This window comes from Gadus chalcogrammus, chromosome 2 (genome assembly GCF_026213295.1).
Source record: "Gadus chalcogrammus isolate NIFS_2021 chromosome 2, NIFS_Gcha_1.0, whole genome shotgun sequence".
Lineage (NCBI taxonomy): Eukaryota > Metazoa > Chordata > Actinopteri > Gadiformes > Gadidae > Gadus > Gadus chalcogrammus.
In genome coordinates this window covers 21,027,884-21,040,383 of record NC_079413.1, presented here as the reverse complement: position 1 = coordinate 21,040,383, position 12,500 = coordinate 21,027,884, and the positions used below count along the sequence as shown (strand labels likewise).

Genomic DNA, 12,500 nt, shown 5'->3' with positions numbered 1-12,500 from the left:
TGGTAGTGGTGGTGGTGGTGGTGATGGTAGTGTTGGTGGTGGTGGTGGTGGTAATGATGGTGGTGGTGGTAATGATGGTAGTGATGGTGGGGTTGGTCCTGATGGTCATAGGGGTCGCGGTGGTCTTGATGGTGGTAGCTGTCTCACCTCGCCGATCATCCCGTTCCAGATCCCGCGGACCAGCTTGCCGTGCTTGCCGTTGGTGACCAGGTACAGATCGTAGGAGAACTTGATGGTGCGGGACAGCTTCTTCAGGATGTCGATGCAGAAGCCCTTGCAGCACAGCTTGGTGTAGGGCTCTGTGTGGCCCACAATGCTGGAGGAGGAGGGGGGGGGTGTTGCGTGACAGGGGTGGTTAGATAAAGGGTTAGATAAAGGTGGCCGTGCTGTGGTGATGGTGGCTCCTAAATCCATGAGCGAGACTCTTGACCCCTGCCTGCTCCTGCTGGATCTGAATTCACTGGAAGTCCCTTTAGGATAAGGTGTTTAATATTGAACAGTTTAATGGTGAAAAGCGTGTGGGAGTGTGTGGCGAAGGGGAAGGTGAGTGCAGCTGAAAGGTTGGGGGTTTGATCCTCTAATGTCTGGAGCCCAGCCTGGAGGCGTCCTTGAGCAGTAGGCCTCGCCCCTACCTGCTCCTCCCTGACCTGCATCTGAATTCAAAGTGAGTCCCTTTGAGAAAAACCTCCTTCCTCAGTACTAAATAGTCAAATGGAAACGAGTGAGTAAAATCAAAAACATGGTGGCGGTATGTTGAGGGGGGGGGCAGGAGAACGGGGGGCGGCATGCGGCTCACGGTAGAGCGGGTTGGCTGGCAACCGGAAGGTTGCTAGTTCGATCCCCGGCTCCTCCTAGCTAGAGTGTCGAGGTGTCCCTGAGCAAGACCCCTCATACTAACTGCTCCTGACCAGCTGGCTGTCACCTTGCACGGCTGACACCGCACAGCCAATAGGTACCGGGTTCGATCCCTGCCGCCCGAGGCCTAGCTGCCTGCACCCTTGAGCGAGTCGCATCACTCGACCTGTTCCTGAAAGCGCCCCTCTGCGTGGAGGAGGTCAATGCTACCATGGCACTCCGGCTGATTTCACAGTCTACTTCCCGGCACTCTTCTACGGTGTGTTTTCGTGCTATCGATCCCCGGCACAACGCTTCCTTGATGGTGATTAATGGTGCCATTAATACCTCATTAAGAGCTTTCAATTCCACGGTAAAGTCTTGGCTCCTCCGCCGATCCCCCGCGCGTTGTTTAGCCTCAATAACAATACACTGAGGTCCCAGAGGTGAAGTCCTCCAGGGAGACTCAAAGGCGCATTAAGAAGATAAAACCGCTCCCATACACAACACTGTGGCCAGCTCCAGGCTAATTATTTTGGGTTTGGCGAGACAGAATGATTGTTGCGCTTGTGCAACTTCTCCATTCAAAGAACGGAGAGCTCAATCAGATAGAGAGCCAGAAGTTGGGAGGAATGACTTAATTGGGCCGCTCTATATCAGAACACAACTTTAGAGGGAATTGAAAGACATAATTCTGGGGAAAAGTGCCAAATTATTATTTGAAATGAACTGTGCTCTCTACTTTGTGTATGCTTGTGTGTTTGTATGTTTGTCTACGTGCATACATGTGCGTGTGTCTCTGTCTGGGTGTACATGCGCACCTGTGCGTTTATGTGTGTGTGTGTGGGCAATTGTATGTGTGTGTGTGTGTGTTTGTGCGTGTGTGTGTATGTATGTGTATGTGTATGCTTGTGCGCAGTTGTGTGTGTGTGTGCGTGTGTGTGTATGTGTGTATGTATGTGTGAGTCTAGATGGCTTAATGTGTGTGCGTACATGTTTGCGTGGGCATGTATGAGAGTATGTGTGCGTGCTCGTGCGTGTGTGTGTGCTTGGGTGCGTGTGTGTGTGCTTGGGTGCGTGCGTGTGTGTGTGCTTGGGTGCGTGTGTGTGTGCTTGGGTGCGTGCGTGTGTGTGTTTGTGTGTGCGTGCCAGTGCTGGGCTGACCACTCGTCTGTGTATCGTCCCATGGCTGAACCAGATGGACGACAGTTGGCTGGACAAAAACAGACCTGACACCAATGAATCACACACACATAACGGCAGTAAGGAGGCAGAAGACCTGATGCTCGATCACTTCGGCCACGACTGAGCAGAATAAGCAGCCGTTGAGAACTTTTCCTAATCGTTAGAGTCTTTCTCTCTCCAGACACTTTCTCCATAAAAGGTCTTAGATTAGTCTCTTTCTATTATACTGTTTCTCTCCCTCGACCTCCCCCATTCTCCTTCTCTTTCTCCTCTCAGCTCTATGTCTGGTGACTCCACACTTTGTCTTCCTCTGTTTTCTGTGTTCGTCAGAAGACCAGAGAAAGTCTGTCCCAGAATTCCAAAACTAATTTCACGCTAAATCCTCTTAGTGTCTTGTAGCGTCAGACTGATGCCTTTTTTTTATAGGAAGCCACCAGCTCACCGCCATGATTCCGGCGAAGTAGTGTCCAACACACACGAGTTTGAAGAATTACCACGCAGGAAACAAAATGGCTGCCACACGTGGCCCATACTAAACAACGTTGTGACACGCCAACAACAACAACACAAAGGAACAGAGGAATTGATTAATCTTGTTTATCGGCCGGATTACCTGGCATATCTGATATTCACATCTAAAAGGGCCGCAGGAAAAACATGCCCTTCATTTTTAAAGTTAGTATATCTTGATGAAACGGCCAATCTAAATGAAATGGCAGTTCTGGTCGAGACAGAGTCTCAGTAGTAGGAGTCTCTCTAGTGCGACTTTGTAAAGGTTTTGTTAGAGAACGAGGCGGCCAGCTTTGATACACACCGGACCGCCGGGTCTATAAAGACTGAGCCAACGTTCTACATCCCCTGTTCTCCTACGACAATCGTTAAACAAACACACACACACACACACACACTCCTCCCCGTCCAATAGTAATTAATGGACTGCTCCACTTGCGTCTTTTGTTTGGTGTGCTGATGAAGAGGAGCGCAGAGGTCGAGCTGATAAAGGAGGAAGGCCAGGGGTTTGTGGAGGACCAGACGGCAACGGCTGCCAGGAGCAGAGGGTTTAACGCCGGTATCAGGACCGAGTGGGCTCTCTCTCCCGGGATTGGTCTGGAGATGAAGAGGGCGTACTCACGCTAATTTACTAGTCTGCACATCCAGACTCTGAGGACAGGAAGACGTGTGCGTTGGTTTGTGTGTCTGTGTGTCTTTGTTTGTGTGTGTTTATGTGTGTGTGTGTGTGTGTGTGTGTGTGTGTGTGTGTGTGTGTGTGTGTGTGTGTGTGTGTGTGTGTGTGTGTGTGTGTATGTGCGTGTTTGTGTGTGTGTATGCGTGTGTGTGTGTGTGTGTGTGTGTGTGTGTGTGTGTGTGTGTGTGTGTGTGTGTGTATGTTTGTTAGAGTCTTTTCGAGAGAGTGTGTGTGTCTGTATTTTTATGTTTGTTTGTCCGAGTGTGTCTGTGTATGTGTGTCTGTGTGTGTGTGTTTGGGAATTGCAATTATTTCTCTCGGGTGTGCATACAAGACAAATAACCTACACACAAACGGACACAAACACACACACTCACACACACAAACACACATAGAGGTCAACCGTCAGTCAGATCACTTCGTCCTCCGGTCCCAGAATCATCGATTTGATTGGTACAACCAGCGCTGTGTGGTCCAATCACAGCACAGCCTAGGGGATCAAATGTCCTGAACTCCAATCAAATCATCCGGTTACCGGAGATAATACTCTCTGAGGCTAATGTGGCACCACATTATCTCTCCGGATCGATAGCAATTTTAAATATCTGTATTCATAGAGACACACAGAGTGTTTGTGTGTGTATGTCTGTGTGTCTCTGCATGTGTGTGTCTGTGTGTGTTTGTGTGTGCGAGGGTGTGTGCCTGTTTGCATGTGTGTGTGTGTGTGTGTGTGTGTGTGTGTGTGTGTGTGTGTGTGTGTGTGCGTGTGTGTGTGTGCCTGTTGCATGTGTGTGTGTGTGTTTGTGTGTGTGTGTTTGTGTGTGTGTGTGTCTGTGTGCCTGTTACATGTGTGTGTGTGTGTGTGTGTGTGTGTGCATTTGTTTGCGTGTGTGCGCGTGTATGTGTCTCTGCGTGCGTGCATGTGCATGCCTGCGCGTTCGTGCATGTGTGTGCACGTGCATGATTATGTGTGCCTGAGTGTGTGTGTGAGCGTGCACGTGCCCCATGCTGGAAAAACCTGAAAGGGCTCACCAGGAGATGAATTGGTATTTCAGGCTGGTGGTCCCGATTGATATAGGGCAGATGTCGGCTGGACATGTCCGGTTAATCCTGTTACTTGGGGACATTTTATTCCTTCCTACCATACATATTATCCCTAAGTCCCTACGTTGTTAAACATCCCTCCTTCGAAATGTTTGCTTTTTTCCTCTTCGTCCTTAACAGCTGATATTTATCCAAACGACCATCACATGTCAGGAAACAACCCCTCGCCCTTAAAAGGAACGGGTTAAGAGGCCCGAGTGAAAACATCCTGATCCGTCACCACGGGAACAGCCGACCGGGCGGAATCCTTCCTTTAATGCGCTTTTAAACCCTAAATCACTCAACCCGCACTGCCTCTCACTCAACGCCCCTCCCCCCTCCCCCCCTCTAACTCCCTCCCTTTCTCCACGTTACCCAGCGCCGTCCCCCGACCCCATGGGAGACGCCGTATCCATCCTCCCTCCCTGGGTGGAGGGATGCCTTCAGTGTGGCCTCTGGGGCTCTTATTGCTCCATAGGGGTGAGGCGGCGGCGGGGGGGGGGGGGGGGGGGGGGGGGGGGGGGGGTCTGGTTGTCCTCTCTCCACCTGCTTCTCTCATTAACACGACACTCACTCAGGGATAACGACCGAGCCTGCGCCGTCTCCGTCTGCGGGCGCCACAGGATGGATGCCCCCCCCCCCCCTCTCTAATTGATCCCCGGGTGGCGGCACGTAACCAGCCCTGAGGCACGTATTCGCCCCTCGACTGCACGCCATCGCCATCGCCTTCGCCGCGGTACGAGCGCTCGGGGCGGGCAGCACTCTGCTCTAATGAGAATCACACCTTTTGTTGAGCGATAAGGAGCCATAGCGGGGCTAATGGCCAGGGACGAGTGTCCTAATCCACCCGGGCTAATGGCGCCTTCAGGTGAGCTGCGGAATCAATCACGGGGGAGACGTGCTAACTCGTGAGGGAGGGGGGGTGGGGGGGGGGGGACGACGACTAAGGGGGGGTCAGTATCAATCGGTGACTTGCAGGGCATGACTCTTTAACGGTTCGGTTGGTCTGCATGCAAGCAGACCGCTAGGTGCGTCGGAACACAGCAGAGAAGATGTTGGCACGCGGCCATTTTTGTGTTACGGAGATGCAAATGAATGATCGTGTTATCCTGGGATGAAATCAACTCGATGAGAACTCTGTGTGTGTGCGTTTGTGCGTTTGTGTGCAATTGGTCGGGCATGTCGGCTGATTAGTTCAACGGTGGGCATTGCGTTGAATATTTGATAGCATATTATATTATCATCGTAAAACTACCTCAGCTCATAATACTGAGGTGTGTAGTTTTGGGTTAATTCCTCTGAGGCTGCAGCTCTGCACAATTCTTCCACCTAAATCTGATACCTGCCTTTGAGACACTCATACACCCCACACGTCAGTCTCACGCAGACATATATATGAGGGATAAACACCTCAGATATCCTGAGACAAGTGCGACCGGTGGGATTGTCGCTTTTTAACGCTCGCCCTTCGCCGGTTCAAATATAGTGCCCGAGCGTTCCCAGCGCTTCCAAGGCCATCCCATAACTCCAAAGCCTCATCATCGATCAAGGCTTCAACCAGCAGACGTTCTAGATGTCAAACTAACGGTGGAGCAAGGAGTGAACGCTCCCAAGCATCTTTAACTATTCAGTGATTTGGCCCCTGCTTTGAATGTCAAGGGACTCAAAGTAGAGTTGTTCCGATGCCGAAATTCCTCAGATAAAGCCTAAAATGCAGTGTCGGGTATCAGCGAGTACGCAAGTCTATGCGCCGATCTGATACCCTCCCATGACTAGCTCATTGACTACCCTGGCAAAGAACATCTCCAACACGTGCAGTGTTATGCTGCGGTGGAAAATCTCCGAGCTTCGTGGGTTCAAGCTTCCAAGTCGGGAAAACATGGACGCCTAACTACAAGAATACAAATGTATTCAAAGAAAAAAACGAGTTTGACGAGTAGAGTAGAAGGGTGCGGTTACGTTTCCATCTTGCTGATACTCAGTATCGGCTGATACTCAAGTTCAGGAATCGAATTTGACAATCGGGAAGGAAAGAAATTGTATCGGTACATATCTAATTTAAAGACAATCCCTTGTATTTGATGTAGGTGTGAGGGTGTGGGTTACGTTTCGGTCTTGTTGGACTGCCGGCGGCAGGGAACGGTGTTGCTGACGCAGGTCCCAGTGACGGGGTCCACCGACTCCACGATGACGAAGGGCCGCTCCTCCAGCGTGGCCACGGTCAGGTGGCGGTTGTCCGACACCGGCTCCAGGTAGGTGCCGTAGCGCGGCCACACCGGGTAGCGCATCTGCAGGATGCCCATCTCGTAGGTCCCCACCTGGGGCCGGGACACAGAGAGAGAGAGAGAGTGAGAGAGGGTTAGAGAGAGAGAGAGAGAGAGAGAGAGAGAGAGAGAGAGAGAGAGAGAGAGAGAGAGAGAGAGAGAGAGAGAGAGAGAGAGAGAGAGAGAGAGAGAGAGAGAGAGAGAGAGAGATAGGGTTATAGAGAGTAAGAGAGGGTTAGAGAGAGAGAGAGAGAGAGAGAGAGAGAGAGAGATAGAGAGAGAGAGAGAGAGAGAGAGAGAGAGAGAGAGAGAGAGAGAGAGGGAGAGGGGGAGAAAGAGCGAGAGAGAGAGATAGATAGATAGATAGGGTTATAGAGAGTGAGAGAGGGTTAGAGAGAGAGAGAGAGAGAGAGAGAGAGAGAGAGAGAGAGAGAGAGAGAGAGAGAGAGACAGAGAGAGAGGGAGAGAGCATCAGGGTTAGAGAGAGAGAGAGAGAGAGAGAGAGAGAGAGAGAGAGAGAGAGAGAGAGAGAGAGAGAGAGAGAGAGTGTGTGTGTTTGAGTAAGTGAGAGAGAGAGAGTGTTCGTGTAAGTGAAAGAGAGAGAGAATTTGCTTAAGTAAGAGAGAGTCAGAAAGAGAGAGAGTGTCTTAGAGTAAGCGAGTGAGAGAGAGAGAGCGACATGATGAGAGCGCGAGCAAGAGAGAGAATGTGTGCGCGAGAGAGACCGTGCCCAGGGGTTAAATGCATGGTTCAAAGTAGATGTCCTCCTCTTTAATTCAGAGAAAGTTTTCTGGAGTCCTTGATGAGCACAACAAAGTGATGCCACAAACAAACAAATCACTGGAGTGCAGTCGTTGCAGACTTGCTCTTAAAACTGGGAAATGGCGATCCAGACAGATTAACATAAAAACAGAACCCCCTGTGTTAATTAAAGCCGATTTCCACTTTGTCAAACGGGAATAGATAACTACGGTTCTTCCCAGCAATAACTTATCAACCTTTGTGTGATGAGAATGGTAATGTTGTGATTAGTGTTCACAGATCTGAGTTCAGTAACATCGCCTAATTTCCTTTAACCTCACATGCACATTAAACCACACATGAGGTACAAGATAAAATTACCAAGGTTAATCACCAAGTCGGGACCAAATTAGGTATTTTTAATTACAAGCAAACATTTATGTAACTTAACAATGTGGCTTACACACGGTAGTCTAAATGTTTATCTTGTTGGAGACCGTGCTGGCTGAGGAAGAGGGAGGCAAACTCTGTTGGAAACTCCAAATAGAAAATAAACATTAAAAACACGACTGTTTGGTATTTTGCCCAAGGTGTGTTTGTTCCTTTAAACTAATCTCTACAAGCTAGGGGGCCTAACCTAGTTAAGCAGAACTTGAGGCCAGCAGGGCTGCACTGGCTTACAGTTTATCTGATACAAGATACATACAATTTAAAAGCCTGGGATCTGTGAGTATTTCCTCAGCAACTCCTTTTTAAGCCAAATGGGCCGTGGCTGGAGCAGTGTTTTATGCCCTGCTTAAAGCACTGGGTTTGATCCCCTAAATGTCCAAAGTGTACGTATAGGCCTCCTAGTGCAACCCCAATCTGCTCCTGAATGAACAGAAGTCGCTTTGGTTAAAAGCCAAATAGTTAGCAATGAGGGGTCTAACTGTTATTTAGTCCTGTCCTGTTTCACTGAGGAAATGAGCACAGTATTAACCGTTAGACAACCAGGGTTAGGGGTTTGAATCCCACCTATGCCAAGAATCTATTGATGGACTCGCAGTATTAAAAGGTGCTTTGGCCACAGAAAATCGCTTTCTCCCCCTCTCCATGCATTCAACGAATCGTTCTTCCTGGCAGATCATGAAATATTAACATCCTGCTCTCCTTCTTGAACGTCCTGGTCCAATCTCAGATAGAGTTTGTGATGTACCCGCCGTCTTGGCCAAAGGTTTTGTATATGCCGTTTAGCAGTCAAGGCAGGGGCGATCTCCCTCCGGTGTGGCTCGTTGCTCTCTGTCATGTATTGCCGCTGCCTCTTCCTTCACCTCACGGCTCCGGGTTTACCTTGACGTTTACAGCAGGTTTCCCAACCGCGTTTCACAGACGACTGCCGCGGTAAAGCTCTGAATGACAGAAGGGTTTCTCTAACTAATATATAAACAGGCAAGGGTGTTGGGTCTGTGATGCCTGCCGTGAATAGCATCACAACTTGATGCCGCTAAAGAAAAGTATGTTCTCGAACTTGTATAATGAAAACCTCTTGTACTACAAATGCAGAGTAGCATCTTTGTCAATAATCTTTCCAACTTCTCTGCAACCTCCATTGTGGAAAGCCATTGGAGTAGTCTGCATTTGTAAGCCTTCTCAGCAAGCTATAACAGGAGGTATTTCATTTCCTATACTAGCTACACAGATATTGGAAAAACAAGAGAGGAACGTTTCATTCCTTAGCAACTTTATCCTCACTACCAAACAAAGTGTTATTTATGTTCAGCTTAGCGTTTTGGCTTGATACTCTAATTGCTGACAGGATCGATTAGGCAGACACTTTTTTACAACACAAGCCCTAGTTAACTAAGATAGATAGAACGAAGAAGATACAGTATGTCATCAGGGAGCAGGGGAAAGTATGGCTTCAGACTCAGGAGCAAGGTAAGCTGCGAGCATTGTCAAAACCGCACAAACCCAGAACGTACTCCCTGCTGGAAGTCAAACACTCTTGTCACTTCAATATCCTTCCATCTCTTTGTATCACACACATCATTTCTTCTATAAACTGAAGTGAAGATAAATTTGGGTTTATTGTTCGAAGCCATGAGATGCTTAACTCCTAAATCTATTTAAATCCAGTACCACATTGTGTGTCTGTGTGTGTGTCTGTGTGTGTGTGTGTGTGTGTGTGTGTGTGTGTGTGTGTGTGTGTGTGTGTGTGTGTGTGTGTGTGTGTGTGTGTGCATGTGTGCGTGTGCGTGTGCGTGTGTGTGTGTGTGTATGTGAGTTTGTGTGTGTGTGTGTGTGTGTGTGTGTGTGTGTGTGTAGAGCCCTTCCCAGTAGCGATGTTAACGTGAATGTCCCCTTTTTCAAAACCAGGTTAGGAGGTAGGTACAAGAGTACAAGATCAGAGACACCACAGATGTGGAGGCATGGCTCTGAAGTTGAACCAGCTTCCCTCTGTCAGAACATGGATTCATGGAGGTGACTTTGACTGGATCAGTTGTGATGTTCCCAGTGCTGGGATTGAACAAATATGTTTGATGCTAACGTTCAATGGCAAGACGGGAAGGCTAAAAGAAAATAAAGTGACAAAAAAAGGGAAAAATCATCTAGTTCTATTTATGCGAAAAGATTAATGATGTATGAAAAATCTGAAAAAAAAAAGAATGTTCATTTTGAGCGTAGATTGAGACTCAATGATTGTCAATGCAATTGTAATCTCGGATCCAGCAGTTCTAATATGTTACAAAAAAACTTCTTGTCAGAAGTGATTGGCTATTATGTACAGCAAGCACCAACACGGCCAGTACGAGTACACCGTAAGAAAATGTCAGGTGTCAAACAAAGCCTATTTAGCCAGTGTAGAAATACACCTATCAGAAGCTACGTCCAATCGCGCGAATGAGTTTTCTTCGGTCTAACATCTCAGCAGCGAGAAGGAAAACCAGGCACTTTTTGGCTACCTGTGCAGCCTTCCCCAAGAGTTATATCACATGTATAACATACAACATATAACCTAGGACTGATAGGTCCGAGGCGAGACGTCGACTAACCCCGACGTGGTCCTCGGCCCACTGGTTGAGGGGCGAGGCGGTGCTGTGGGAGGCTTTCCGCTCCCCGGCACACTCCGCAGATGGTGCTCCCATGCAGATCAAAAACCTTCTGCTATCGGTCACTAGACCGTGATGTTGACGGTGAACCAAGCAATCCCTCATGCCTCTCAACCCTGACAGCCCAAACATATGGGACCCCGTACCGTCAGCCCATACAGAGTTAGCCGGTCGGTGTCCTGAATAGAAACCAACCCCTGGAAGAAAACAACAGCGATTGATAAGAAGTAATGTGCGACCGATACGCCGGGGGGTGTTTACTTCTGTTTGAAGTTTAACTCAGCATCATTTACTGAATCTGTGGAAGAGAGCTTGACGTTCACAGGACAGACCCATCCCAAACACACCTGAATACAACTAGGATGTCCTTACAAGACCCAAACACACAGCAGTTTGGGGTCCTCACAAGAAAAACACACGCAACAATTTGTTGTCCTCACAAGACACAAACACACCGGTTTGGAGTGATCACCAGACATAAACATACACTTGTTTGTAATCCTCACAAAAAACAGGAACACATCAGTCTGCAGTCCTCACAGGGGAGTAACAGCACAGTGTATCCAACACAAGACGGACAGCAATATTGTGTACGCACAGCACATTCACAGCAGTTTAAAGTCCCCACATGATCAACACACACACACACACACACACACACACACACACACACACACACACACACACACACACCACATATAAACAAAGCAATCTCCAATTCTCACAAGGCACATGGGTGGACCTACACTGATGGATGGTGAATGTGTTCGATGTTTCACTCTGTCTGTCTTATTGCATTATTGTTGTTTAATGCCGACTGACTACGTGCTGCACATCTTTCCCCTCCGGAGCAAATAAACCTATTATCTTCTCACCACAGCATCTCTGCAGTCTACGCGTTTTGTGTGTGTACGTACGTGTGTCCGTGTGTGTGCGTGCGTGTGCGTGTGTTTATGTATGCATGTGTGTGTTAATGTGTGTGTGTGTGTGTGTTTATTTGTGTGTGTGCTGTATGTGCGTTTCTTTACGTGTGCGTGTGTGTTTGTTATTGTGTGTCTATGGGTTTATTTGTGTGCGCGTGTGTTTATTTGTGTGTATGTGTTTATTTGTGTGTGTGTGTGTGCTTAAGTGTCTGTTTGTGTGCGTGAGTGGGTGCCTGGTGTGAAGACTTGGCTAGGAACCCATTTTCATGAGATTTAGGGGTCAATGTCTGTTCCACATGCATCAGATCTCTCAGCGTCTTGCATTCCAGAGACTGCGGCCAATGACAGCACAGCTCTTAAACGACAGCGTCATAGCAGATTCATGGCCTGAGCATGCATATCATCATCCTTTTATTATCAGCATATGTGGCTAGACAGGCTTATTACCTCTTAAAATGACAACAGATAAAGTAAACCACTAATTCTCTGTCACAACGGGTTCTACATGTTGCTCATTGACCGCTAAAGTTTTGAACATTAAAATTGATGAACGGAACAAAATAAAGTTGATACCAATCAACTGGAGGTGAATACGCTATAGCGCCCTCTGTAGGAAAGTATTATTAATACGTTTCCACTAAGATTACATTGATGTTTCTGGCTTACATTCCATTCTTGAGTCAACCTGACGATCTAAGTATTGCAGAAGCAAATCATCCCGATATCCACATGAATCGATTTTTCCCACCAAATATGTTACACACATTTGACTGACCACTTTCCATTTAAATGCCCTGTGTAAGCAAAAAGGCTGCTTTTTAGCCACAAGCAAACTGCTACTAGGACTTTTACCTCTAATCAACCTCAGAATGCTCACTCTCTATGTGAATCTCTCTTTCTCTCTCTCTCTCTCTCGCTTGCACTCTCTGACCACTTATTCTCTATGTGTATTCTCTCTCTCTCTCTGAATGACTTGAGGAGTCAACAGCAGTGGTGGACTAACCTTGTCCCACTGCCTCTCTCTGTCCAGAGTGATGATGATCATGGAGGGGTTGACCAAGTATCCATCGCTGTTGAACGAGAAGTCGTTGTTCTCCCAGCTCACGCTCAGCATGTGTCTGAAATCAGAGAGAGAGAGAAACAAAGAAAGGTTTTATATTTTGTCGTTCAGCTTTTATCCACACGGACGTGTAGG

General features: G+C 48.0%; 1 protein-coding gene across 1 annotated transcript in view; it reads right to left on the bottom strand.

Annotated features, from left to right (window-relative positions):
• Nucleotides 1-12,500, bottom strand: part of grin2ca (glutamate receptor, ionotropic, N-methyl D-aspartate 2Ca) — a 30,947-nt gene that overhangs the window by 16,876 nt on the left and 1,571 nt on the right. Inside the window, 3 exon segments of the mRNA XM_056606589.1 lie at nt 148-316; nt 6,395-6,606; nt 12,309-12,423. Coding sequence (XP_056462564.1) covers nt 148-316; nt 6,395-6,606; nt 12,309-12,423 — 496 coding nt within the window.